This window comes from Crocodylus siamensis, chromosome 8, assembly GCF_052110815.1.
Source record: "Crocodylus siamensis isolate JL-2025a chromosome 8, ASM5211081v1, whole genome shotgun sequence".
In the NCBI taxonomy this organism is placed as follows: domain Eukaryota; kingdom Metazoa; phylum Chordata; order Crocodylia; family Crocodylidae; genus Crocodylus; species Crocodylus siamensis.
The window spans coordinates 57,442,223-57,468,696 of NC_143402.1; the positions used below are offsets into that span (position 1 = coordinate 57,442,223).

General features: G+C 59.2%; 4 protein-coding genes and 2 non-coding genes across 9 annotated transcripts; 2 read left to right on the plus strand and 4 right to left on the minus strand.

Annotated features, from left to right (window-relative positions):
• Positions 1-627: 627 nt before the first annotated feature.
• Positions 628-14,344, minus strand: TNPO2 (transportin 2). Of its 2 annotated transcripts, XM_090059796.1 has the most exons (25): positions 14,186-14,344; positions 12,752-12,868; positions 12,462-12,537; positions 11,712-11,861; positions 11,499-11,605; positions 11,026-11,159; positions 10,508-10,589; positions 9,949-10,071; positions 9,249-9,367; positions 8,462-8,522; positions 7,794-7,962; positions 7,287-7,439; positions 6,422-6,647; positions 5,596-5,767; positions 4,126-4,212; positions 3,795-3,902; positions 3,442-3,600; positions 3,242-3,329; positions 2,808-2,906; positions 2,299-2,394; positions 1,984-2,059; positions 1,792-1,891; positions 1,563-1,637; positions 1,282-1,411; positions 628-877 (listed from the first exon to the last, which is right to left on the minus strand). In XM_090059796.1, the coding sequence occupies exons 2-24, from the start codon at positions 12,848-12,850 to the stop codon at positions 1,304-1,306; spliced, it is 2,667 nt and encodes an 888-aa protein (XP_089915922.1). In that variant the 5' UTR covers positions 12,851-12,868; positions 14,186-14,344; the 3' UTR covers positions 628-877; positions 1,282-1,303. The 2 variants fall into 2 exon arrangements, with proteins under 2 accessions (XP_089915922.1, XP_089915923.1); XM_090059797.1 differs by lacking the exons at positions 628-877; positions 1,282-1,411; positions 1,563-1,637; positions 1,792-1,891; positions 1,984-2,059 and having other exon boundaries at positions 2,338-2,458; positions 14,186-14,333.
• Positions 5,899-5,969, minus strand: LOC149858729 (small nucleolar RNA SNORD41). Its single transcript, XR_016444055.1, has one exon. It is a non-coding gene; the product is annotated as a small nucleolar RNA SNORD41 (small nucleolar RNA).
• Positions 8,180-8,246, minus strand: LOC149858730 (small nucleolar RNA SNORD41). Its single transcript, XR_016444056.1, has one exon. It is a non-coding gene; the product is annotated as a small nucleolar RNA SNORD41 (small nucleolar RNA).
• Positions 14,345-14,442: 98 nt separating the features above from the next.
• On the plus strand, positions 14,443-16,875 carry LOC149858731 (RING finger protein 11-like). The gene is made up of 3 exons (XM_090059809.1): positions 14,443-14,713; positions 15,349-15,518; positions 15,814-16,875. Exons 1-3 carry the CDS (start codon positions 14,477-14,479, stop codon positions 15,980-15,982), a joined length of 576 nt encoding a protein of 191 aa, XP_089915935.1. The 5' UTR covers positions 14,443-14,476; the 3' UTR covers positions 15,983-16,875.
• Positions 16,876-17,749: 874 nt separating this feature from the next.
• On the minus strand, positions 17,750-20,836 carry TRIR (telomerase RNA component interacting RNase). Of its 2 annotated transcripts, XM_090059813.1 has the most exons (4): positions 20,359-20,836; positions 19,824-19,897; positions 19,551-19,629; positions 17,750-18,946 (listed from the first exon to the last, which is right to left on the minus strand). In XM_090059813.1, the coding sequence occupies exons 1-4, from the start codon at positions 20,653-20,655 to the stop codon at positions 18,839-18,841; spliced, it is 558 nt and encodes a 185-aa protein (XP_089915939.1). In that variant the 5' UTR covers positions 20,656-20,836; the 3' UTR covers positions 17,750-18,838. The 2 variants fall into 2 exon arrangements, with proteins under 2 accessions (XP_089915939.1, XP_089915938.1); XM_090059812.1 differs by lacking the exon at positions 19,824-19,897 and having other exon boundaries at positions 19,551-19,628; positions 20,359-20,803.
• Positions 20,837-21,055: 219 nt separating this feature from the next.
• GET3 (guided entry of tail-anchored proteins factor 3, ATPase) lies at positions 21,056-26,366 on the plus strand. Of its 2 annotated transcripts, none has more exons than XM_090059803.1 (7): positions 21,056-21,404; positions 22,075-22,222; positions 22,475-22,623; positions 23,037-23,202; positions 23,410-23,517; positions 25,275-25,472; positions 26,048-26,366. In XM_090059803.1, exons 1-7 carry the CDS (start codon positions 21,202-21,204, stop codon positions 26,177-26,179), a joined length of 1,104 nt encoding a protein of 367 aa, XP_089915929.1. In that variant the 5' UTR covers positions 21,056-21,201; the 3' UTR covers positions 26,180-26,366. The 2 variants fall into 2 exon arrangements, with proteins under 2 accessions (XP_089915929.1, XP_089915930.1); XM_090059804.1 differs by having other exon boundaries at positions 23,037-23,187.
• The last annotated feature ends 108 nt before the right edge of the window (positions 26,367-26,474 follow it).

Sequence of the window (26,474 nt, forward strand, 5' to 3'; positions counted from 1 at the left end):
GTCTATCCCTGGGCCCCAGTGAGTAAGGTACAGACTCCCCACCATAAGGCAGAGGGGCACATGATGGGCTGGGTCATGAGACAGCAAAGGACAGGTTAAAAACAGGTTAAAACAATTCACTGTACTGGAGGGGGGTGTCTTTTGCCTTTAAGGAAGATCACAACACAGCACATGTGTCTCCTACAGCTGCCCTGCCCCCACTCCCAGCACCTGTTGATCCAGGACCCTCATAGGGAGGGTGTTTCTTGCTGTGTTAGAGCATCACATCAAGCCAGGGCAGGAGAGAGGGAAGCTTCCTAGGTGAAAACAATCACACAGGCTCACAACTCACAGGCTGGCTACTCTACAGCGGTGGCCATGCAGGCATAGGGTGGCTGGGGGATGGGGCAACCTGGCGCCTGCGCCAGCAGCTGGAGCTATGGTACAGCAGGGTAATGGGCCCTGGCAGCACATGGCCAACCCCACACCACCACCCCTCCCCCCCACATGACCTGCTGCTGCTCAGCTGAGTCCCTGGCAGCCACCCCTCGGCTGCAGGGTCACATCTGGGCCCTGGCAGCCCCCCTTCAAGGTGTTGCAGTTGCACTCCCTCCCAGCCCAGCCTGACCTGGCCCTGCACCTCCCCCCCAACCCCCCCTCCCCTCTGGGAAATGGGGATAAAATAAAAGGCTCTCTCCTCTGAGACCCCTGGTGGGTGAAACCCGCTGTCTAAGCCCCCCCGCCCCCCCCCCTTCCAAGGTCCGGGAGCTGGGCGGGGAAGTCACGTCGTGTTGTCCCATGTTCAACTCCTCCCGGCCTCCCTAACCCCCCGCCAACAGGGTCGGCAACACCTGGGGATTGACACGATCCCGGTAACCCTCCCAGCACGGACAGAAACCTGCAGAGAAAAGGAGAAGAGACTCCCATTAGCCAGTTACCTTGCCCAGCCCTGAGCTGCTGGACCTGCTACCAGGCCCCAGGGTTGGTTCTGCATTGGAAGGAGGTCAATGTGTACCCAGGCTCAGCTCTCCAAACTGAGGCAGGGATTCAAGCATCTCCTCTGAGCCCCTGACCATGTTCCCATGGGACACAGACTAACGGGAGCCATAGCTGCAGTAGCCATGGGACATGACCCAAGGTAAGGGCAGGGGAGGTACAGCACTCCCCTTTACTCACTTCTGCTTAGCCTGGCCAGAGGAGGTAGACAGAGGGCTGGGGAAGAAGACTCCTGGTTCTCAGATCTGTGACAACACTTCCTCTTCCATGCCCCCTCCACACCTGCGATGCCCACCCCTGACTCACCTAGCTGGCATCACTGCTCTGACTAGACCCCGTAAAATGCCGCCAGTCGCTCCTTGAGCAGGGGTGGGAACTGCTCTGAGAACTGCTGCCAGCTCTCCTCACCCGCCTGCTCCTTGAAGCCATGGAGGATCTGAGGGAGGTGGTGGGGTGGGGATGCAGAAAAGAATGCATGAGCCCATGCCCACAACCACGGGTACCTCTAACTCCCCCACCACTAAGCACCTTGGTGTACCTTCCCTCCCCCAAACCAAACACTTCAGTACCCCTGGCACCCCTTTCACCTTATAAAACATGTCCCGCAGGTCATCCTTGGGGCTCACCCAGGAGGCGACAGCATCACAGAAGAAGATGAAATCCTGGGAGGGGAGAAGAGCAGGTGTTGTGGGGAGTCACAGCAAGATGCATCCCCTGGATCTACAAAAGCCTCTGCGGAGCCAGCCAGCACCCGCATCCCACCCCATTCACGCCAGGTCTCTCGGGAAAGGGATCAGCCTGGGAGAGGGGTAGTACCTGCATGACACCTGCAGGGTTGGCACGGATCATGACGCAGATGCCACGGAAAGCAGAGTCCTTTTCCTCATTGTCCCGGATGTTCCTCAGTGATGTGCACCTGGAGCCGGAGATGCTGTTAGCCTTAGCCAAGCAGTTCCCCGAGGTGGAGGGAGTGGACTGAGGAATGTAAAGGGCAGTGGGGGCACTCACCAGGGCCGGATAAATTGCTGCAGCATGGGTGCAACCTCCTGTGGGCACACATAGCCGAGGCGCCCGATGGTGATGGCTTGGAGGGGGGGAGAAATAGACAAACCTCATCAGAACTACACTGGAATCTTTGGGGTTCCTTAGGGTTGGGGGAGCAGCACAGAAGCCCCCTCCCATGTTCAGACACCCTCTCCTCAGTCTGAAGGGCCCTCCAGTGCCAGGTGAGGCCCAGCCCAGCAGGCTGTGAGATGGGCTCAAGCTGTAGCAAGGGGCAGCACCATGGCCTGGGGAAGGGGTCAGGAGCTCCCCAATTCTCACCTGTGTTTTCCAGCAATGTCTTGGGAGTGTTGGGCCGGTTGATGATCTCTACCAGGTTGTTCAGCACCATCTGCACATACGGTTGCATCTCCTCCCCTGCCGGCAAGAGCCCAAGCCCCTCAGCTCTAGCTCCGGCCTGCTTAGTTATGGCCCCATGCAGCTGAAACAACAGCCCACACCGGAGTGCTCCCCCCACCCCCCAACACTCAGTCCTTTAGCCCACCCCTGTAGTGGCCACTCCCCACCCAGCCTACTTCCATAATTCCCAGTTCTGTCCCAAGGAAACTGAGGCACAGAGCAGTTTATGCCTCAGAGCCCAAGGATGGAACCCAGGGGTCTCAACACACAGCCCCACTCCAGCCATATCATGGGGATCACCACTTCCCTGCAGCACCGAGAGAGATCCAGAGCCCTCATGGAATAAGGGGAGGCTGCAGTGTGAGAGAGAGCGAGACAGAGCGAGCGAGAGTGCAGGGGGTGGGGAAGCAGGCACAGCCCACAGCACTTACCCATCTGCATGCAGATCTCACCAATGGCCCATGTTGCATTGTTGCAGACCGAGATGAACTCAGGGTTCAGGTTTGTGCCCAGGATGGGCATGAATTCAGCTGGGAGGGGGGCAGAGAATTAGTGAAAGGGGCACAGGCCAGATCCCTCCGCATCCATCGCACTCCATCCTGCTGGCTCTTGGGGCCTGGCTGGTCTCCCAGTGTTGTGCTGGGGGGATCCAAATGGGAGTTTGGGGGCTGCCAGCCAGGACGGAATCCCTGTGGGTATCTGTAGCAACTCCTAGCCAAGGTAAACTGAGGCAGGGATGGCACTTGATGACCAGGAACTTAGGATGGGGTTTCCCTGCTGCATCAACCCCTACGAATCCTGTGAGGATCCCAACAAAGATTCGTGGCTCCAGGACTGGGGGGGGCGGGGCCCAAGAATTACTCACCAATACAGGGTTTGACATGCACAAAGCAGGCCTTGGTGAGGTCGCCCAGGAGTGCAAAGGAGCTCTGCCGAACCTCAGGCATCGTGTCCTGTGAAGGGGGGGGGGGGCACAGCAGGAGGGAATTGAAGGAGAGTATGGCTCAGTGAGTGGAGTCATAGGAGGGGGAGGGGTGCAGGACCAGAGCTGGTGCATGGCCTCACCTGCATGCACTGGAAGAGTAGTGTCATGATGTTGCTGCGTGCGACCAGCTGCTCCACGTGGCAGCCCAGCCCCTCAGCCAGGCCACTCAGTAGGTCCAGCGCCACGATCATGAAGTCCTTGTCAGGTGCTTCGTACTGCTCAGGATGCTGGCTGTACATCTGGGACAGGCGGAAAGTGGGGAGTCACAGACAGACGCAGCCCCCTCAACCCCCCACACCCCTGGGCTGGGATACTGGAGACATGGTGCCACTTCCCAGCCCTGTCCCCCTAGGGAAAGAAAAGTGACTGTCAACACCCACCCCCTTTTCACACTCCACCTCTTCCAGCATAGGGAGAAGGGCTTGGGACCTACCATGGCCTGGGCAAGGGTCTTTTGCACAAGGGTGACACAGCGCTGGTACACAGGTTCACAGTAGGGCAGGAAGCCACTCTGGAGGGCAGTTGCCACGGATGACAGGCACTGGGGACAGACAGATGTCATGAGGAAGTTTGTACCCAGCCCCGACTTAATCTGGACCCTGCCCCTTCCCCCCACCCCCCTCTCCCCACAAGTCTGTTCTGACACACTTGGTGTGTAACCCTTTGACTGCCTGATAAGAATAAAACCCTCTGCCCCTGGCAACCCTGCAAAACCAGCCAAAGTGCTTCCCTGTATGCCCTGCTTCCCACCCCCCTCAACTCACTTCCAGCAGTGGGAAGAGGTCCTTGTCCTCGTCCTTTAGCTCGTTCCACTTCTGGATCAGGGGAGGCATCAGCTTCTGGATGTACTCCTATAGTCAGGGACAGGAAGCGAATCATGAGTTAAATCACAAGGCACCTGGAATACTGAGACCATCCCCCGTGACTACAACAGGGCACCCCACAGCTCTGTGATAGCCAGTGCTTGTTAGCAGCCCCAGGCATCGCCATTACAGAGTGCTACCAAAACCTTGGGGGTGGTTCTCCAGGCACCCATTGCTTCTACCAGATTTGGCAACAAAAGAGTTGCCTGTATCCCTGCCTGGGGGGCCAGGGAACATAGACACTGAGCCCAGGGGATTGTGACATGGGGCTCTGGTCTTTGGACCACTGCCCCCCTCCCCCAGCTCAGGAACAGTCAGACTGGAAAGCTCTCAGCAAAGGCTCTCAGCATTCGAATGCCTTGTGTTTGTTTCCTTCATCATCAATCCCAGATGTAAGGGGGATGGGGGTAATCTAGGGACCAACAGGTGCCAAGCAGCCAGCTCAGGCAGGCTTGGCGCTTTCAGCTCCTCCCTTCTACCCCAGAGTAGCCCTGGTGGACAGACTCATCAGCATGCTGCCTGTGCCCAGCATCCACAGTAGGCTGGATAACTCAAGAGGTTGGGGGGCTTGTTTCCCTATCAGCCTGTAGGAGAAGCCCTAAAGAAAGACATTTAAACCCCAAGACTGGAAAAAAGATATTAGTCAGCTCCTAGAACGACCACACAAGCCTTGGGAAGCAGGATGGAGCTGCCTTCTGCCATTTAAGCAGATCCCAAAGGCTGGGAGGCCGCAGCCAGTAACAGTAGTAAAATACAGATGAGGCCTGGTACCAGGTCCATGTGAGAAACACAGGAGCAGCCAGGTAGCACAGGAGAATGTGGGGTGTTAAGGCTTCCAGCCCATCTCAACTACAGCTCCCAGAACCTGACAAAGCCATATCAGCTTCCAGGCTCTGGCTGTAGGCAGGGAAGATCTCTCTTGAGCTGTGAGCCAAGGAATCAGCTCCAGCTTGTGATCAGAGCCATGGGCAGGGCAAGGCACAGACCTCAGTGCGGTCTGGTGATAGCCAGAGCCATGGAGATGGGGTGAAGGGCTCGACCACAGCTGTTGCTGGCTGAATGCTGCAGCCACAGTTGCTTCTCCTGCGAGCCAGACCTCCCACATGTCACTAGCCTGCTACCTGGCCCCAGGGAAACCGTCCCCCAACCTGGTAACCCAACCTAGGCCAGCGCCAGGAATTGGAGTGGGAGGGGATAGGAGACAGGCAGGGTCAGGGAACAAGTGCGTGCCCTCTGGGTGCCTAGGTCCCCTGTGCACCAGACACTCAGAAACCGAGGCTGGTTCCAGCACTTGAAACATAGGAAGGAGTACGGCCCCAGATGCCTGGGTTCTACAGGCGTGGGAAGGGTGGGGGCAAGGAGGGGTCGTACCGGCTGGTTAAGGTGGTGCCCCACAGAGTCGGCTAGGGTGCCGATAGCGTCGTACAAGATGAGCAGGTTCTTGTGCTGGTACTTCCCGAAGGCAAAAACCAGCGTGTCCAGTATGAAGCTGAGGTAGGGAACCAGCTCTGTGCAGGCCTCTTCCTCCAGGGTGGCAAAGGCGCTGGTGCAAGGGGAAGGGGATAGAGGGAATGAGTCAACTGTGCACCACAGAGAGCCCCATGCCCAGGCAGGAGGCCAGAGACCCCCAGGGATCTGCTGCTTAAGGCTGTGAATGACTATTCCTGCTGCTCTTAGGATCAGGCAGTATGAATACATGATCCATCATGGCACAGATCAGGCTTCAGGTACCTCATCATGCCCTGAGAGCAGCAGCACAGGGAGGCAGTGCTGGGCAAACAGGGATGGCTCCCTGTCCTTAACCACAGCAGCCCAGGCACCAGGAGGGACCAACCCAAGCCCCTGGGACTGCCTCCTAGCCAGGACTATCACCCTTGGGGGACAGAGGGGGCTGATACCAAGGCTGGAATCAGCCAGCACATGCTAGCAAGGCTGTGAGCCTGCATGACAGTGCTGAGGTTCACATGCACCCCCATCCATGTGCGCAGACATACACACCCACCCATCTGCATCTACCCCAATACACACACCCACAAGCACCCTGTGCACACATGCCTGCACGTCACCATATGTATATGCACCCCCATACTTGGGCACACTCCCACATCTGCCTCCACATGGATGTTTGCACATGCTTGTGCACCCCCCCCTTCCCTGCCTGCCCCCCCCATGTGCAAGTACACACTTGCACACACACCTGCATGCTGCCTCCTGCACACGCTTGTTGCTGTCCAGGATACGCTTAAGCAGCTCGGTCATGAGGGGCTTGAGGTAGGTGTCGGGGGGCTGGCTCACCACCCAGTGTGCGTAGCGGCTTAGTGTCCAGCACGCGATGGAGCGCACCAGCGCCTTCTTGTCCGACAGGCACTGGATCAGGTGGGGGATGAGCTCGGGCAGGTAGGGCACCATGCCCTGCATGCATCCTGGGGGGGGGTGGGGGGGGGACAAGGACATACGGTTAGAGCTCAGACTGAGACCTGCCCACCCCTCCCTTGCAGTTACAGCCAAGGAACTGCTGTTGCAGCAGGCTCTACCTATACCCCAGGAATATTACCAAAGATGCACCAAGTGGCATGGGCAGTCTGTGTGTGTCACATGGCAGATAAGGGAGGGGGCAGTCAGCACAGCAGCAGATAGGGCAAGAAGCAAAAAGCAGAGCAGACAAGGAATACGGGCAAGGAGCAGAAAGCAGGGAGGCCCACAGGGGCTGGGAGCGCAGGGCAGAGGGCAGAAAACAGAGCAGTCAGTTGGACAGAGAGCACGGCAGCAAATATAAAGCACAGGAGCTGATGGGACTCTGAAGCACAGGACAAGCAGCAGAAAGTAGAGAAGAACAGGTGAGGGGCACTGGGCCTAGGAAGCAGGTTTCAGACCCTGTCAGTCTGCTATCAACAGGGGGGCTGCGCAGACCTCACTGTCCACCTTTTAACTCACCTGCTCCAGAACCCTGCTAGGCCTCTGCCCCAAGTGGAGAGGAAGGGGCAGGGAGAAAGAGGGCAAGGAGCTTCCCCCTCCCCACAGGCCTGCAATACCTGCTCACCCCCCCCAAGCCCAGCACTTGCCCTCAGCAATGGCGCCCAGCACCAGGATGCCCGACTCCTTGATGACCCACTCAGGGTGAAAAAGCAGTCCCTTGAGCAGGGGCAGCAGATGGGGCAGCAGCTCCTCCCGGAACACATTGGCCAGAACGTCCAGGGCAGCTGCGGAGCACTTTCCTGGGGTGGGGGGAGGCAGTGGTTAGTTAGGGCATGGGAACCCTGACACGCCCTGCCCCCCACCCACGCAGTGCCTCAGCCACAGCTGGACATGGGGCTGAGCTCAGGCCTGGCAGGAGACACCTGTATCTCCCCTTCCCCAAGCCCATGTCCCCATCCCTCCCACCTCCTCAGACCCTGCTCCCACCCCACTGGCCCACAGAGCTCTTGTCCCTGTCCCCATCCCTCAGACCCACCCCTATTCCCCTCAGGTATTTGACCCCGCCCGCCACAGAAACATGCCCCCCCATCCCCTTTCCTGCCCCTTTCCCAAACCCGTCTACATCCCCAGACCCCTGCCGCCCCAGCCTGTACGGAGGTTCCAGTCCGAGAGAGTGTCATCATCATCATCCTCATCATCGCCATCCTCGCCATCCTGGGCCCGCTCCTCCTCGTGCTGCAGTGTTACCGTGCGCGACTTGTGGAAGCGTGGCTTGATGTCCTGCTCGCTGTCTGGTATGGCCTCGTCCTCTTCCACATCACCCTGTGCAGTGCCACACCATCACTGGGAGGACACCAGGAGCTCTCCCCGCCCCCTGCCAGCCCCAATACACGATGGGCTGGAGAAACTGAGGCACGGAGCCCTGAGATCATGCTCTGGAACCTCTGTGCTCCCTACTGGCCAAGGGGGCAATCAGCCTTGCCCCCCCCCACCACTGCACCTCCCCCACCCCTTCTGGGCACTTCTTGGGATTGGGGTCCTGGATCAGACAGTATGAATACAAACACCATCACAGAATCAGGCTAGGAGCTGCTCATCACTTCCAGGAGGCCCTTCCCTTCCCCAGACTCACCTACTGCCCTACTTAAGAGAGTCACCAGGCAGGTGTCTGGTATCTCCCAGTGGCAAAGTAGAGGTTTGACCAAGGGAGTGGCTGACCCCATACTGGGGATGCCTGTGTGTATTATGGGGTGTCAGCCCCAGGGCAGTGGAGCACAGCATGCTGGGGGTGGTGGGGGAGACCCCTGGCTGCCCCACACACCTTAAGCAGGATGATGTCAATCTCTGAATATTTCATGCCATTCACCAGGATGGGGATCAGCCTACAAGGAGAACAGGAGTCAGCATGGAGGGAACCACTGCAGGAGGTAAGGGGATGGGAGAGGGAGGAACTGCCTGCCAACTCAAGCATGGGGAGAGGGGGGTAGTTTTACATTGCTCAGAGAAAGAGAGAGAGAGGCAGGTCCAGCCTTCACACCCTTCTCCTCCAGCAGCACAGAGGCCGCAGCTGGGAAAACACCCACCCCAGAAGAACTCAGGCATCCAGGCTCCCACCCACTCCCTGCAATGTGACCTACCAGACCCCACTCCCCACACAGAGCCAGGAGGTAACCCACCCAGCTCCCCTGCTCTGACTTCCCAGTCCAACTCCGCCCCCCCCTCCCCCCCCGCCAGAGTTGGGGACAGACCTCAGGAATTTCAACTCCTAACCCCACAACCCTTGCTCAATCCTGGCAAACCCCACCATCCTCCTGGAGCCAGGGACAAGAACCCAGGTGTCTGGGTTCTGAGTCCCCTGCAATCTAATCTACCAGGTTCCCACTCCCCTCCAAGAGCTGCGGAGGGACTTCAGAAGGTCCCAATTCCCAGACTCCACTCCCCTCCCCCCAAAACTATCCCAGTAAATCCCACTGCCATCCTGAAGCTGGGGAAGAGAACCCAGGCATCTGGGCTCCTGGTCAGATTCTCACCACCACCACCCCCAACCAAGCAGTGCCCAGTAAAGTCCCACCCCAGCCAGCAGGGAGGGGATGGAGGCAGGGACTCACTGCACTAAGTGAGAAGTCAGGGCCTCCTTGCAGATGGGCTGCTCAGCCAGTGTGAGCCAGAACTCACAGGCCTCTAGCGCCACATTCTCATCACTGTCCTGAGTCCGCTGCAGCATGTACTGAAGAGATGGAACCATGTCACTGTTGGTGACACATAGGGGGTGCATGTGCACCCCCTGACCAGCCATGCTCATAGTTTAGGTGATCGGTAGAGGGGGCAGGAGGAAGTGCCGGCACCCCCCCCTGCAAAAGCTAGCTGCGGAGTAGAAGCACCAGGCACCCCCAGAAGCAGCCACAGCCACTTCCAGAAGCAGCTACAGCGATGGGCTCCAGTCGGTGGAATTGGCTGCGGGGGACCCCCCCCAGTCACTGACTGGTTGCTGGGGGGCAGAGCACACTTCCTCCCCCCACAGCACCCTAAAGGTGGCAGCAGTCACCCATATGTGTCACCATCCAGCTAGGGTTCTCCAGAGCCTCTCCCTGAGCCAGGCCCACATCCCCCCATGCCCCGAAGGAACTGTAGTGGTTGGCAGAGCTGGCTCAGAGCTTGGAGGCCTTGGAAAGCTGAGGCAAGGAGCCAGTTGTCTGGGACCCCCACGCCCAGCACACCTGGCCCCAACCCCCTATTTGAGGTGAGTCAGCCCCATGGCCCCACGTACAGATCATGCTCCTCCCACCCACCTCCCCAGCCAAGGCTCACCTGGATGATACTGTGCATGTGCGGGATGAGACGATCGATCCGCACCTCTAGTAACATCACCAAGGCCCGGCACACGTTCTTCCGAACCTCAGGGTCTTCATCCACCGCCAAAGCAAACAAGTGCTGGGAAGGGGGAGGAGGCAGAGCTTGAGACTACCTGGAGTCCACTGTTGTTAAACCCTGCCCTCCCAGGGATGTCTGCTGGAAGGATTCACCCTGTACCAGGCTGCCTGGAGCGACTGTAGGCCACAGGAACGCCCTGGGTACCACGTCCCACTTCAGCAAAGTTGAGACCCCCATAGCCAGGGCCACAGAACAGGTGTCAGCCCTCACCATCCCATGAGCCCTGACAGCCCATGAACAACGGGAGACAACAGGTGCCTCTCGTCTGGGTAACAGTGCTATTGTATGGTCACAACCACAGGCATGAAACAGGCTCCCCCCAGCCTGAAAACACATGGGGCAGGGAACAAAGCACCAGGCAGGCCCTGAAGAGGTGACGGGGGCAGGGGGAGAAGGGAAACTAGATCTGCCTGAGCTCCACCCACCCCAGACTCACCTCGATAAAGGTGTCAATGTTATCCATCAGTGCCTGAGCCCGGTCCATGATGAACTGGTTCACACAAGCAATGGCATGAGACCTGAGAGATGGAGACCAAGGGCTGTGGCTCAGGTTCCTGTCGCTTCCCCTAACCTGCCTGGCCAGGCCAGGTCAGGGTTTGGGCTTCTGCATCCACCCCACAGCCGGAACAAGGCCTCAGTTACCCCACAGGCTGTGCTGAGGTGAGAGGAGCCTTGGGGAAGACGTGTGGAAAGAGCTGACCCCATGGCACCAACCAAAGACCCTCCCCCCCCCGTCACCTGGATGACACCTGAATGGGAAGGATCAGTTATAAATACATTTTAGGGGGTGGGTGGGGTGTTGCTGGACAATTTCCCATCGTTGCACCAAGGCTCTGATGCAGCCCAGGGAACAGATAACTTGCTGGCCCCAGCAGGGCCAGCTGGAGACACAGCAGGATCCCAGCCCTCCCACCCCACACAAGCCAGCCAGGAGCTTGTGAGCAGCACTTCTACCTGATCTTAGGGCTGCAATGCTTGAAGAACTGCAGGAACTTGGGGATCATGACATTGAGGGGCCGATTAAGGGCATCACTGTCCAAGAGCTCTGACGAGTCCTCGCAGATCTTTTGCAAGGCCCCAAAGGCCCCCTGGTTGCCACACAACCAGGTTAGAGCTGGGGTAACGACCACAAAAATCAAGTGGGCCAAGCCCACTGGAGCACTCTGCAGCCAGTCTGATGGCCAGATCTGAGACCCCACACTCCCCCAAACCAATCGCCTTCCAGCCCCAACCCGTGATACTCCAGCCCTTAGCTGGCCAGTGCAGAGACACCTGCCCTGGTAACCCAGCCTTCTCCCCCTATCCCATCCCCCAATACCACACCCCACAACTGGCAGATGCAGACACCTGCCCTTGTGATCCAGCTCCCCCCCACCGCTCCAGCCTCAGATGCCCCCACAGCTTCGGACAAAGACCACCCCCCACACCTCGCAGGTGTTGTAGTCCTCAGAGTTAAGCAGGTTGCACAACTGAGGCAGCAGCTCTGGCCACATCTGCAGCTCCCCCTTGGAGGCAATGGTGGTGATGAGGATTCCTGCAGGTAAAGGTCAGCTGCAGGTCAGCCCCAGGCTGCCTCTAAGCCCAAGCCCACCCCCACCCCCACCCAGCCAGCCAAGGGCCCCCAATTCCCCAGTTCTCACCAATGGTGGCGCGAATAAGGGAGGAGGCATCGCCAATGTTGTTGAGACACTCCTGCTTGATAAACTCAGCCACGGGCGGTGGAAAGCTCTGGTAATGAGCCTTGACATTGTTCTTCAGGATAAGCCCACTGAGGGAGCGCGTCGGCTCATCTGTGCCACCGGGGGGGAAGAGAATCATGGGGCATTTGTGACCACGGCCTCCAGCCCCCACCCTCTGCCAGGCTGGGAACCCAGAGCCTGTGGGAGGGAACAAGCCCTGGTGCCTCAAGGCTCCCTACAGCACCATCATCCCCAAACCATCACCAGTAACAGCCCCACCCCTAAACCTGTGGAGAAACAGTGTCCAAGCCCCAAACATCTCCCTCCCAGGGACCTCAAGGGGTAGCAGAGCCTCACAGCAAAGCCAGGCCTGATTAGCTGCCAAGCAGGGTATCCACACAATGAGATTTCTCCTACACCCGATGCATCCCTTCTCTGGGTGAGCTCCATGCATCTGTAAACCCCGCCAGCCCTCCCAGGTGCTGCCAAGCTGAAATGTCCCCGCCAATGCATCCCTGCTCTGGAAGGAGCTCCATGCAGGTGTGCCAAGGTCTCGCTCTATCCTCCATGCCCCCAGCCCAGGTACCAGTTAAGGACCAGCTGCCCCCTAGCATCCACCCCACCTGGAAACCCAAGTTGGATGCTAGGGGCCATGACAAGCCCCTTCCCCAGCATTGTGTCCCTCCCCACATGGCCAAACCTGGGATGTACCTTCTGATTTCAGCCTAGTCAGGACAAAGATCAGATAGTTGTTGAAATCTGGGAACTGATTGAGCTGTTTCAGTTTCTGTGGTGCTGGGTTAAGATCCAAAACTCTAGGTCTGGAGAAGGCAGTTGGGGCTCTGCCCCAGTCTGGGCTTGGCCTGGACCTCAACACCTGCTGCTTCCCCTCCACAGGAATACTCCCTGCCTTAGCTACATAGCTTCCAGCTTACAAGCCCACACCCCTCCCATGACCTCTGACCCTGGGTCACAGCAGCCCAACCCTGGTTTAAGGATACGTCCTGGACTATGCGCTGCGTGGCCGTGTTAGGTGACTGTGAGTCCTTGAGCAGCTGCAAGACCTGCTGCAGCCCCTGCTCATCTGGTTGCCAATCCATGGCAGGGGGTAGCTGCAACTGTGAGGTAAGAAGAGGAGAAGAAAACAGTGGCTACCACCAGCCAACCTGGCCTACTGCCTCCCCACCCCTAGCAATGACCATGGTTGCAAGCCCCTCTGGCCACAGAGCAGGGATGCGGCTTGGGGCAGCAGGAGGAAGACCCCACAGCTAGGGACCCAGCCTGGGAAAGACCCAGGGTAAGACCAGGCTGAAGCCACCCAGGCCCCATAGCTGGGGTGGTATGTGCAGCTCCCCAGGAAACCTCATGAATAGAGAAAGCTTTGAACCAAGACAGTAAGAGAAACCAGGGCCAGAGACGGCAGCTCACCCACAGCTAGGGATGCAGGAAGAAAGAAAAAGGAAACCTATCTGGAGAATAAGTAGGGGCTGCATGGGGAGTTTCCCCAGCTCTCCCTTGGCCCCAGCTGCAGAGAGAGAAGTGGGGTGGCATCCCCTCACACAACAGCCACATGGGAACCTGGACATCCTGCTTCCTACCCCCAACTTCCACCCATACCCACCTCAGCCTCTCTAATCCCCAGGGTAACAAAGCCACTCCTCTCAGTTCCCTACACTCCCAGCTGGCCTGACCTTCTCCCCCAGCTCTCCAAGACCAGGACCAGGACCAGGCCTCCTCCCATTCCCACCCCACAAATATCCAGACCCTCAAGCCCTTGCTCCACACTCCCAGTCTCCAGGCCATTTCACTCCCCTCCGGACTTCCAAAGCCACCCCCAACCCCAGGTCCCCTAACCCACATGACCCAAGCTGGCTGCACAGTGACCCCTTCACTGCCCCTGAATCAAGCTCTCTCTGTTCCAGTCGAACTCCCCCGTCCTGGATTCCAGTCCCCCAGCCCTAGGATAGATCCACCTGAGCCCTGCCCCATCCTAGGGGAATTCCCCCACTCCCAGGCAGCAGCTGCGAAGGGATCCCTCTCCCACCCTGGAATAGAGCACCCCCAGGAGAGCCACCCCAGCTCCCACCCTGCCCAAGCCCCTGCTTCCAACCCCATATGAGATTCCCCCAGCCCTAGAACAGAGCAGCCCAGAATCTAGAGAGGCACCCCAGTGCCCAGCTCCAACAACCCCCATCCCCTAGGGGACCCCCAAGACAGCCTCAGCCCCTAGGGAAATCCCTGACCCCTGGCCTCTGCCCTGCCCACAGCTGCAGCCCCTAGGAACCTCCAAGCCTAGCTCCAGGCCCCAGCTCCAGCTCCCCCACTGGGCCCCACCCCAGCCCCCTGGTTACAGCCCCCCATCGCCCCCCCCAGGCCCACGCGGAGCCCCGCCAGGGGGGATCCCAGCAGGCCCCCGCGGCCCAGCCGCCTCATACCTGGCTGGAGGGTGCGAGGGGGAAGGGGGGATTGGCAGTGGCGGCGGCCCGGGCTCGAGACGGCGGCGGCTCGAGGAAAACGCGACACACGGGCGCTGACCCCGGCCGGCCGCCGTCCACAGCGAACACGTGAACAGGGAGCGGAACAGGGGCGGAGCGGGAAGCGCGCGCGCGCGCGCGCGGCAGGAGAAGGCCGTCACGTGGTCAGTGAAGAGGCGGAGGCCAGAACGAACCTCAGCACGCATGCGCGGAGTCCACGCCTTCCGGTGCGCCGGGACTGCATTTCCCAGGATGCTCCGCGGCGCGTGGGCGTTACCATTTCTCGACAGGCGCGGGGGGAGGGGGGAAACGGCGCCTCCACTACATTCCCCTCCCCCCCGCGGAGGGCTGGGGGTGGCAGCATCCGGCCCGGCCCCGGGCATGGGGAACTGCCTCTCGTCGCAGACGGCCGACGACCTCTCGGTACTCAACGACTCGGCTGACGGCGCCAGCCTAGGGCCTGGGGACGCGCCGCCGCCTCCCTACCAGGTGCGGCGTGGGGAGGGGGCGCCCGGGGCGGAACAGCCCAGGGGGAGGAGGCAGGGCGGGAGGAGCAGCCTCAGGGGCTCATTAGTGAGGGGGCGTGCCCGATGAAGTAGGCGTGGCCTATGGGTTATGGGCGTGTCTTATAAGGGCGTGGCTGTAGGCATGGCTGAGCCTGGAAGGGGTAAGGTGGGGGTAGGGCTAGGCGTAAGGGAACAGCCGGGAGGGGCCATTAGGGAATAGGGGGTATGGCCTAAAGGGTGGGGCGGGGCATAAAGGTTTGACTTGAGTGGCTGGGGTCTGAGGAGCTGGCCTAGGTGGATGGGGCACAGGGTGTGTACTGTAGGTTGAGTCATGGGCGTGGCAGGGGCAAGGTTCATGAGGGAGGGGGCGTGGCCTACGGACAGTCATGGGGTGTGGGACATAGGCAGGGTCATGGAGACGTGGCCTGTAGGAATAGGGGTATAGCCTATAAGGGTAGAATGGTGCTAGCCTGTATGGGGTAGAGGGCATCCCTATCAGGTGGGGGCACCTGTGAGAAGGGGGGGGCATCCCCTAGGCTCCCTCTTACGTAAGTTGCAGGGCAGTAACTGGGGATATGACTTCATCCATAATCTGCATCTTGGTCCCTCCCCATCCAGGAGCAGGCACCAGTGCCCGTGTACCACTCTGTGCCCAGGCAGTCATGCCTGGCCTTACAGCTGACGGAGGAGGAGCAGGTCCGCATTGCCCAGCGCATCGACCTCATCCAGCACCTACCCACAGGTGTCTTTGACCTAGGCACTGAGCCCACTGACAGAAAGACCAATGAGTAGGTGTCCTCCAGCTCTGCCCCTTCTCCCCACCAGCCCAGGCCTCATCTGGGGGTGGGGAGAGGAGCCCCAATCCCTGCCCTTGTTCTCTTCCTTTGGGCCTTGCTAAGTCCTGTAGCAGAGTAGAGGCTAAGCTGGGGATACAACCCAGGTGCCATGCAGGGAGGCAGACCTGGGGATAGAACTGGGGGGGGGGGTGTCCGCTTTTATTTGCTAGGGTGAAGCTGGAAAGTCTCAGGATGCCTGGGTTTTGTTCCTAGCCTGTGGGTCACACTTTGCCTCCCCCCCCCACAGGTGTGTGATCTGCATGTTGGACTTCGCCTATGGGGACCCAGTGCGGTTCCTGCCTTGTCTACACACCTATCACATGGGCTGCATTGATGACTGGCTTATGCGTTCGCTCACCTGCCCATCCTGCATGGAGCCCGTGGATGCCGCACTGCTCTCTGCCTATGAGACTTAACTGGAGGAGGGAAGGAGGGAAACAGGCCATTGCTGGCACATGTGTGGGGTGATTTTGCACCTAGAAGACACCAAAGATGCCTGCAATTGTCTTGGTTCAGCCCCTGCCTTTCATAGTTAGTAGGGTCGGAAGGGACCTGAGCAGACCATTAAGTCCGACCCCCTGCCATGGCAGGAAAAAGTACTGGGGTCACACAACGCCAGCAAAGTGTTTGTCTAGCCTCCAGATGCTTCGAAAAGCTAGAGGCAGTTCTCTTCCCAAGTGCTTCTGGGAGGAGCAGCCCCAAGCCAAACCTGGGGGTGCAGGGATGGGAGAGGAACATATTCCTGCCCCTAATTGGGTGGAGGGGGGCCGAGCTCCAGGAGCTGGGGTGGAGGATGGGGCTTGCGGCCTGTGGTGGACACTGTTCTCCTCCCTGGGGCTGGTTCCTGCCCTACCTAGTTCTCTGAGCAGGCCCTGGTACACCTGGGAAGTCAACCCTGAACATCATCCCCACAGGCTTGTAGTGCCTCAGCCTTCAGGGCTGAGGGTCCTGGCTCCAGCCCCTCTCCTCTCTCCTGCCAAGCAGCCCCTTCTCCCCAGCAGTGGGGTCTCCCAGAGGCCACGAGCATTAGCTGTCCCTTCCCCATAGCGCTACTATTCCACACTGTTCCAGGGGCATCTTTGCCTTGGATATGGAGTCCTGTCTTCTCCTCCTACCCCCACAGTTGCCCCATGAGTTGTCAAGTAATTGGTCTTACCCAGACTGGGATGCTTGGGAGGGTGGGGACGGCAGCTGGCCTGGGTCTCACCGTGGGGCCACCTGCCCCCACCCCAGCTGGTCCTTGCCCAGGAGTTCAGATGGAGATGGACGTGTTGTATTTGAGCTGCACAATAAAGGAAATTATTGTCTAGAGCCGCCTGATGGGTTGTGGGGGCAGCAGTCAGGTCAGGTACTAACCTGGCTTTTCTACCCCAGAGCATGTACCTTTGTGGGACAGGACCAAGCCCTCTCTGCATATTCCCCCCCCCAAATACCCACCTGCTTCCTTTTGTCAGTGGCTGGGACTGCTGGGCTCAGCTCTGACTTCAGGCTGCCTTCAGAACCACAGCTGGAAACAGCAGCAGCTCCATGCTCCCCTAGCAGCCTCCCTTACACAACATGGACCCCCACCATACAGCTGGTATCTCCCATGTTCCAATAGAAGATACCAAATGGGAAACAAGGTTGGGGGGCTTACGGCCTCTAACCCTCCCCACAGCATCCGTGGGGCAGGTCTCCCCTGCAAGAACACAAGCTGGCAGCCTGAGACTATAGCCAGCATCTTGCAGCCAGGGAGCAATCTCTTGGAACAGGGAAATCCAGGACCAAAGCAGGGCAGTGACTCTGGGCAGAGTGGGGAAAAGAGGTTTAGGGGGTCCTGGCATCTCAAGCGTAGATGCTTCCAACCCATGGGGCTCCCTAAGACACTCTCCTGGCTATGGGGCCACATCCCTGGCTGTCACCCTCTCTTCCCTAGGCAGACCCCATGGCCAGGCCCCCACTCCCTCTGCATCCAGGTAGATGGTCTCCTTGCTGCTGCAGCCTGTCCCCAACAGTCCCAGCCCCATCCTCATCTCAGCAGGGAGGGATCTGCAGCCACTTGGTCCTAGTTCAGAGCTAGGCTCTACCATAAACAGTGCCAGGGGAGTCAGTTCCTCTGTGGAAAGCCACTCACCTCATGTACAGCAGAGCTCAGACTTGGAGCTGCTCCCACCACATGCCAGGGAAGGAGGCAGCAAGCCAGGGTCTGTACAATGGGGTTTATTTTAAAAAGCCAGTGCAGTAAGAGCAGATGGGTGGGTTGGAGCAGGGGAGAGTACAAGGATGTGGGGGCTGCGGCTCCCTCAGGAGCAAGGGGCCAGGAAAATTTGGGGGAAAGAAGGGGAGCTGCAGGGTGTGTGTGCGTGGGTGTGTGTGTGTAGGGGGGGAACCTGTTCCAAGGCCTGAGCACCAAGCAGCAGCTCCCAGCTGCACCCCCTGCTTTGACTAAATAGGCTGGGATCCCCATCCCCCTTCTTTCCCCTCCCCCACTATGAGGGGGTCTTCATTGGAGACCAACATCACTGGTGCAGTGTAGGTGAGGCTCCCCCACAAGCATCCAGGGTGAGGGCTTGGAACAGCCAAGGAGTCAGGCCTGCCTGAGTTTCTGGGGGCTGGCCATCGTCTTCCTCCAGAGGGCTGTGAGATGACAGCAGAAGCAGTTCGCATGTAATAGGTCCCATCCGTGCCACTGAGGCTTTCTGTGGCTGAAGTTGTCACTGCCAGGGTCCATCAGGCTAGCAGGACTGGGCTCCCCCCAAGCAGGGCAGGTGCTGGGCAATTCCAAGGGATGGAGACCGATGCCTCCAGATGAAGAGTAGACAGACGAGGCAGTTGCAGGAACCTAGAAGCATCTGCCCCTTGACTCCTGGGCACAGGCAGGGAATGTACAGCACCAGGCACCCCCACAAAGAAGTCAGCAGCTTAGGAAGATCCAAGGTCTTTAATGACTGGGAATGAATGCAGCACCTGCCCCTGCTCCAGCATGGGGGGAACAAGAGGGCAGAGGGAAGCTGGGTCCCAGCAGGATGGGCAGGCTATGCCGTGGGCCACTGATGCGATTGTCCGGGGAGGCGCACTGGCAGGGGGGAGGGGAGGAGCGCCGGAGTCCTGGCTCCTGGGAGAGTCGTAGAAAACAGGGATCCCCATCACCAGGCAGCTGCAGCCGGGCAGGGAGGCACCGGCGAGGGGCAGCACACGCCTTCCAGCCTTAAATAAGTATGTACAACACACAAGAGTCCTGGCGACCAGGGCTGGGGCTAGACCTAGACCAAGCCAGGCCCCGCAGCAAGCAGCTACTTCACCAGGGGGCGGGTTTTGTCATCATCACTACACTGATGGGCCTTGTACTTCTTCACTTCAGCCATGTACTTTGCCCAGGCATCCCCTTTACTCGTCAGGACCTGCAGAGGCAGAAGGGCAGCTCAGATGCCAAGCCCAGAGTCACATTTCACCATGGAAAAGGGGGGGGGGGATAGGGGGAAAGAGGGACTGGACCCTGGCAGCAGCAGGAAGACCACCCCTCCCCAAGACACCCCACCATCAACCTGCTCCCTAGCCAGAGATAGGATGCAGCAGCAAGGACCCCAAGTTGGGGATGGAAGCCAGGAGCCCTGGCACCCAGTCCATCTATCTCCTGGATTTACTATACACCAGGAAACCCATTGCACTCCAGTGCCCCTCTCCCCCCCCCAACTGTACCCAACTGAGAACCCAGCTTTTAGCAACCTTGGGGCTGCTCCAGGTGTCCCCCACTGCTGTGGAGCAAGCATGGGCAAAGCAGGGGCTGGGGGACCCCAGTTCAGCCTCAGTGTAATGAGCCAGGGTCTCTGCTCAAGCTTACCTACCTCACCCCCATCTTAGGCCCTTCCCAGACAATCACACAGGAGGACAGGGTCACCCTTACATGGGCATATCAAGGCACCAGAAACAGGGGGAAGACTTTCCAAAGTAGCCACACAAACACTGCCCCTGCCATCCCAGCCATCCCCTCCAACCCCCTTTTACCTCCTCCTCCATCTTTTGTTTCTTTGCTACCACTCCTGTTTTCAGGGCCAGCTTGTTGCCCCCTCGCCGCCGGCCAACCTGGGAAGGGACAGAAAGCAGCCACTGTTACAAGTGCCCCTGCTGCTGGCACTCCCCGTGCCATGGTACAGGGAAGGCTAGGAGGGTGGGGGTGGAATGTCAGCCCAGGCCTGAACCAGTGCTGTCCCTAGAGAGATCTCTGGCTTCCCAGCTCAAGCAGACCCCCTCAGCCATTACCCCTCTCCCCTGGAAGTGCCCAGGGTGAGGCAGCTGCTGGGCTTTACAACCATAAAGTGGTGGCAGGAGCTGGGCACTTGCTCTGTGGGGAGCTGCCAGACAGAGAGCTATGGGACCTAGAGCACAGCCCACCACTGCTACCCTTGGCTTGCCCCCTCCAAACCCAGGGACACGAGGTGAAGGCAGGCAGGGCTGGTCAAAGAGGCTTGTCAGCATGAGCAGGGAGGAGGAACAGAAGAGCAGAGCAGAACAGTGGCAGGCAGAGACACTGCAAACAAGGCGAGGCAGGTAGGAGGAGAGGCAGGAATAGATGCTGAGAAGAGACAGATAAGAAAGAGGTGGGGGCAGATAAGCAAAAGAAAGATCGGCAAGGAGGGGGTCAAAGATGTGAGGGATGTAGCAGAGGCTGGGAGGCAGCAAGAGAAGGGGGAGGTCAGAGGCAGGTAGGGGTGGGCCAGGAGTTCTGGGGCGGGGAGGCCGAGGCAGTGGGGGGAAGGGCAGGGCCGCCGCAGTGTCGGGGGCAGGTGGGGGAGGGGCCGGGGAGGGGTCTTACGAAGCCGAGCGCGCCGCCGCTCTTTTTCCTCCCGTCCGCCACCGGGGGCTGTTGCTGCTGGTACTGTTGTTGTTGCTGTTGCGGCGGCTGCTCAGCGCCACCCCCGGCTCCGGCCCCGGCCTCAGCCCCGGGCCCTGCGGTGTCGGGCGCGCCCCGGCCGCGCTGCTCAGCCTCCATGCGGCGCTTGAAGAGCTCGAGGAAGCTGCCATCGTTTGCGAAAACGTTAACGCCACCGCCACCGCCCTCCCCGCCGGGGCCCCGCGGCGCCACCTCGCCCCGCTCCCCTCGGGCGGCCATTTTGTCACCGGAGCGCCCCGCGCCGCGGGGAGTGACGGGAAAAACCAGTGCCGGTCGCGAGGCACGCCGGGAAAGCAGGCCAAGCCGCAGGCGCGCAGGGCACACTGGGAAAGCCGCCGGCGCTTCTTGTTGCTAAGCACCAGGCGCCGCAAAGGGCGCCGGGAGGGAGATAACAAGGAAATGGGTAGGCACCGGCACCAATTGGAACGCGGCTGTCAGCGTGCCGGCCAATCCGCTCCCAGCCAACTCACCTCGCCCGCCTCCACGCTCCAACAGAATAAGACGGGGCCGACGGGGCGGGGTTTGACGGGGCCAATTTGCGTAGGCGGGTTTGTGAGGGAGCTAATCTGGTGAAGAGCGGGGCGGGACGGAGTGTACCACCCCTCTCCAGGCTGCGGGGGCGGCATCGAGCTGTTGCCGCGGTGTTATAACAGCGGGAAATTCAATGCCGGGCTGTCGCGGAGGTAAAATGGCGGCGCTCCGTCGACTATAAGGAACCATGTAGTTTGTTTTTTTGTCTCGTATTCCCCCCTCCCTCCTTGTCGAATGGTCCCAGCGCGGGTCACGTGGAGCCGTTCCAAGATGGCGGCGGCGGGGTCCGGGTCCGGCTGGGGGCCGGAGGCGGACGAGTTCGAGGATGCTCCCGATGTGGAGCCGCTAGAGCCGACGTTGAGCAACATCATCGAGCAGCGGAGCCTTAAGTGGATCTTCGTGGGGGGGAAGGGGGGCGTGGGCAAGACCACCTGCAGGTGAGGCGGGGTGGTTTTCAATGTGGGATGTACCACTCTGGGGGGAAGGGGGGAGGTGGATCTCTACTATTGCTGCGTGGGGTGGCTGAGTCTATCTGGTGTGCAGAGAGGGGTTGGGAGGAACCATTACAATGGGACGAGGGGGTAGGTACCATCGTTATGGAGGGGGTGGCCTAACTGGGATATACCATGAGAGCCCATAGGGAGTGTCGTGGGGGAGAGGTAGGTTGTAGGTAAGGGGGGTTGGGATGTACCACTGCACCAGGTAGTTTCTCTACCTGAGGGCATGGGGTGTACCACTATGTCAGGAAGGCAGTTTACCTGAGGCAATGGGGTATATACTATTGTGCCAGGAATGGTGGGGTTTGATTGCATGGGGTGTACCATTGTGCCAGGAAGGGGAAGTGGTCTCCATGAGGGCATGGGGTGTATCATTGTGCCAGGTAGGGGTCTACTTGGGTTGTACCATTGCACCACAGTGGTTAACTAGAAGAACAGACCCCTTGCAGGGGAGCTGGGATCTACCATTGCATCTCTGTGTGGAGGGGTATGAGCCCTATGCTGAGAGCAATAGAGTCCCTAGGGGCCCTCCAAGAAAGCTCCTCCCCATGGGTTCCTGTAGCTGCTGCTTGCTCTGCTGACCCCCGGGTCCCCTCCCTTCCCCCACCAGTTGCAGTCTGGCTGTGCAGCTGTCCAAAGTGCGGGAGAGCGTCCTCATCATCTCCACCGACCCAGCCCACAACATCTCCGATGCCTTTGACCAGAAGTTCTCCAAGGTGCCCACCAAGGTCAAGGGCTATGATAACCTCTTTGCCATGGTGAGTGCAGGGTTGGGCTCCATTTGGCACTCCACAAATCTGCAGCAAGGGACCCAGGTGCCCCGCTTCAACTACTATTTCTGTGTCATGCGTAGGACTGGCCACATCTGCCTCAGCTCGCTCCCTTCCGCACCCAAATGCTACTCTGACTATTGTCCCCCTTTCCCATCTTGGACCGGGGCCATGCTGGCCCCGCTCTGACCCATGGGTCAGCCTCTGAGTCCCCTCCTCTTATCTGTCCCCTCCTTGCAGGAGATTGACCCCAGCCTGGGGGTGGCAGAACTCCCAGACGAGTTCTTTGAGGAGGACAACATGCTGAGCATGGGCAAGAAAATGATGCAGGAGGCCATGAGCGCCTTCCCGGGTATCGATGAGGCCATGAGCTATGCAGAGGTGATGAGGTGAGCCAGGGTCATCAGCCTAAGGGGCTCATGGAAGTCCCTTTTATAGGGGAGGTCTCATGACTGTAGTGGGGGTGGGCAAGGTAGGCTCCTGATTGGAGATGTAGGATGGGGTTGTACCACTTGGGTGAGGGAGGGAAACTGGGGTAGAGAGGGGGTAGTATGGAGGTACCATTATGAGGGGGAGTGGTATTAAAGGCTGTAGCAAAGAGGGTCTCTGGGTTGTACCACTGTTGCCACTTGTTGGTGGGACACCAGTTTGGACCATTAGGAAAACACCGGGGTGGGGGTTGGGTTATACTATTACAACAGTAAGGGGCTGTTCTGGGATGTACCATGTCTGCCCTGGGGGGGGGTGGAATTCCTGGGTGGGGTCCCCCCACCCCTCTAACCCCTTGTCTGCCCTGGCGCAGGCTGGTGAAGGGGATGAATTTCTCCGTAGTGGTGTTCGACACGGCGCCCACGGGGCATACGCTGCGGCTCCTCAACTTCCCCACCATTGTGGAGCGGGGACTGGGCCGCCTCATGCAGATCAAGAACCAGATTAGTCCTTTCATCTCCCAGGTCAGGAGGACCAAGGTTGGGGTCACCTCATACCCTGCCTCCCACAGCACCTGTGCTCTGCTCTCAGATTTGAGATGTGCCCCTTGCCTGTCCCCATGCATGCAGCAATTAGTGATTGAACCCTCCTCAGCCATCCTAAGGAGCTTGGGCCTCTGGGGCTGGGCTGGGCCATAGGTGCCCCCATTTTACACCACACCCCCTCTTTCTTTGTCCTTCCAATAGATGTGTAACATGCTGGGCCTGGGCGACATGAATGCGGACCAGCTGGCGTCTAAGCTGGAGGAGACGCTGCCCGTCATCCGGTCTGTGAGTGAGCAGTTCAAGGACCCAGTAAGTGGCTCCTGGATTGAGCACATCCACCTGAGGCCCACAGGGCTCTGGTTCCTCCTGGCAGGCAGAGGCTGTTCTTACCCTTAACAGTCCATGGTGGCCGTGGGGAATGGGCCTCTCCCCCTGCCCTGCCAGTCCAGCCACATTCCTGTTCTTGGGAGGCAGCAAACAGAGCTGGCCACTGCTTGGATCTACATGGAACAGCCTGGGGGGAGGGCCTTTTGTGGTTCCTGATCCAGCATCTGTGGTATGGGGCAGAATTTCATTCCCCCCCGCCTCCATAGCTGTGAGGGAGAAGCCAAATTGCCCCGTTTTTGCAATGCAGGGGAGCAAGGGGTACGGGTCAGCCTGGTGTTGAAGTGGGTTGGGGAGTAATGACATGCCCCAGGGCTGGGAGTATGGAGCACAGAGTGATAGTGGCTTAGTGCTGGAGGAGAGCAGGGAGGCAATGGCAAGCCTGGTGCTCCGGGGTTGCTGGGGATAGGAGTGTGAGTACATGGGATCCTGGGGGGGCGGTTTCTGTTTAAAAATTGCAAATACTCTCGATTTTTTTTTTTAAAAAAACAAACAAACATAAACAACCCCAAATCTGTGATTTAAAATGAAAGGCCACTATCCCAGCAACAGCAAGGGGCATAACTCCATGCCAGTACTCCTACTGCTGCCGGTGGGCAGGGGATGCTTCACCAGGGTAGTGTGGGGCTCACGGTAATAAGGACCTTCCCTGCCTGGCCCTGCTTTTGCCCTACCGTGCCAGTCCCACCTGCCGGGCTGCAGAGGCCTGGGTGGAGGGCAGCAGAACAGGAAGGTCCAAATTTTCAGCAGGCAGCCTGCACCCATCCTATGCACAAATCTGGGGGGCACCTGCCTGCCCCCCGGATGAGCTCCCCATGGCCTCACCCTGCTCCCTGTGTCAGCCCTGTGGTTGCACATTCTAACCCTGGACCTCAAGCGCCATGCACCGCCCAGGCTGGGCAGCAGCCTCTGCCCTGCCCATCTCCCTCCCTTACTATGGGGGCCTCAATTTCCCCCACCCCAACACCAGAGTTATCTAGCGATGCATAGAGGGTACCTGCAATTGAGAGACTGGCTGCTGCTGGGATCTGCAGGCAGTTACCTGTTGCCACTCAGCGCTTGCTACCTCTCCCCGCTCGCCACTGACACAGCTGCGGCCACCTGCAGGTGGTCCTCCATTTGCCACCGCCTCCTGGGAGCAGTCACCATCCCCCCCCAGCCACTGGAGGCACAAGGTGTTCATGCTTGTAGGAGCTCCTGACAGCCATGTGCGTGTGTATACACATGTGCGCATGGTCCCCCTGCCTGAACGCCCTCCCCCTGCTCCCCTCAGGCCCTTGCAGGCTGGAACTCTGTCTGCCTACAGAGCTCTTTGCCAAAGTGGAAAATCTGTGTTTCTCTATTAAAATTAAAAATCAACATTTTTCTTGGTCAAAAGGGGAAATCCACATTATTTTTTTTCCCCTCCTGCTTTTCCATGGGAAATGGGTATGTCCTAACCAGGGATCCAGACTTTTCAAGTGCTGAGGGGGCAGTGTGGGGGTAGGCCCAGTGCTGGGAGGGGCAGCATGTGCTGGCAGGAGGTAGGGGAGTGATGACAGGCCTGGTGCTTTTGTGGGGGCCAAGTGAGTGATGAGGAGCTCAGTGCTGGTGAAGGCAGGAGTAGGACTGTGCCAGGTGGGGGGTGGCAGGGGGCGACTCCACACTTCCCTACCCCCCCACCCACCACCACCAACCCACAGGAGCAGACAACTTTCATCTGCGTGTGCATCGCGGAGTTCCTCTCACTCTATGAGACAGAGCGGCTCATCCAGGAGCTGGCCAAGTGCCGCATCGACACCCACAACATAGTTGTCAACCAGCTCGTCTTCCCTGCACCTGACAAGCCTTGCAAGATGTGTGAAGCGCGCCACAAGATCCAGTCCAAGTACCTTGACCAGGTGGGCTCTGCCCCCAGGGGCCCTGCTCCTGCATGAGGCTCTGCCCCCACCCAAGCCCTTGGGTTGACCCCCTGCCTTAAGCAATGGTGCATTCCAAGCCCTGCCCCCATCATTTGCAGGGGGTTGGACCCTGCTTCCCAGCTTTATCCAGGCCCAACTTCAAGGTGCTCCAATTAAGGTGGCTGGATGGGGGGGGGTGGGGGGGAGACATATCTGGGTTCCATTCTCAGCCTCTGGGGGGGGAGGAGGGGAAGACACACTTTTGGGACATCTGGGTTCCACACCTGGCTTGTGTCAAATAGATAAAAGCAGGGGGAGCTGGGTGCCCGGACATCTGGGTTCTACACCTGGCTTAAAGGTTGGTGGAACAAAATCTAATGGGGGTGGGGAGCCTAGACACCTGACCCCATCGCCATCCCAGGAGAGGAGGGGACCAGTACAGCTAGGGAGTTGGGGGCTGGCAGTTAGGACCCCTAGGTTCTGCACCTGGCTCAGGAAGAAGGCTTATAGTCTGGGATTCTTGGATGCCTGGGTCCTCTTTCAGCTCCCCTATGCACCCCCCCAATCTCTTGCAGATGGAGGACTTGTATGAGGATTTCCACATTGTGAAGCTGCCGCTGCTGCCACATGAGGTGCGAGGGGCTGACAAGGTCAACACCTTCTCCACTCTGCTGCTTGAGCCCTATAAGCCCCCCAGCACCAAGTGAGCCTGGACTCCACCCCCACAGGCCCTGGGGGCAGGTCCCCCCACCCCCGCCCCAGCACAGGGGGGGAACCTAGCTGTGGCCCCACCCCCATATGTGGGGGGGCCAGGGCCCCCTCAGGCACCTCCTACCCCTGGGGCCACAGCAGGAGAAAACTGTACATAATAATAAAGCTGACAAGGAAGAGAAAGCTACTGGTGTGTGTGGGATTGCTTCGGGGGTGGGGAGGAGGCAGCATGGCTGGGGTCCAGTCCAAGGATTAAAGCCAAGCAGGATCAAGGCCCAGGCACCAGGGAGA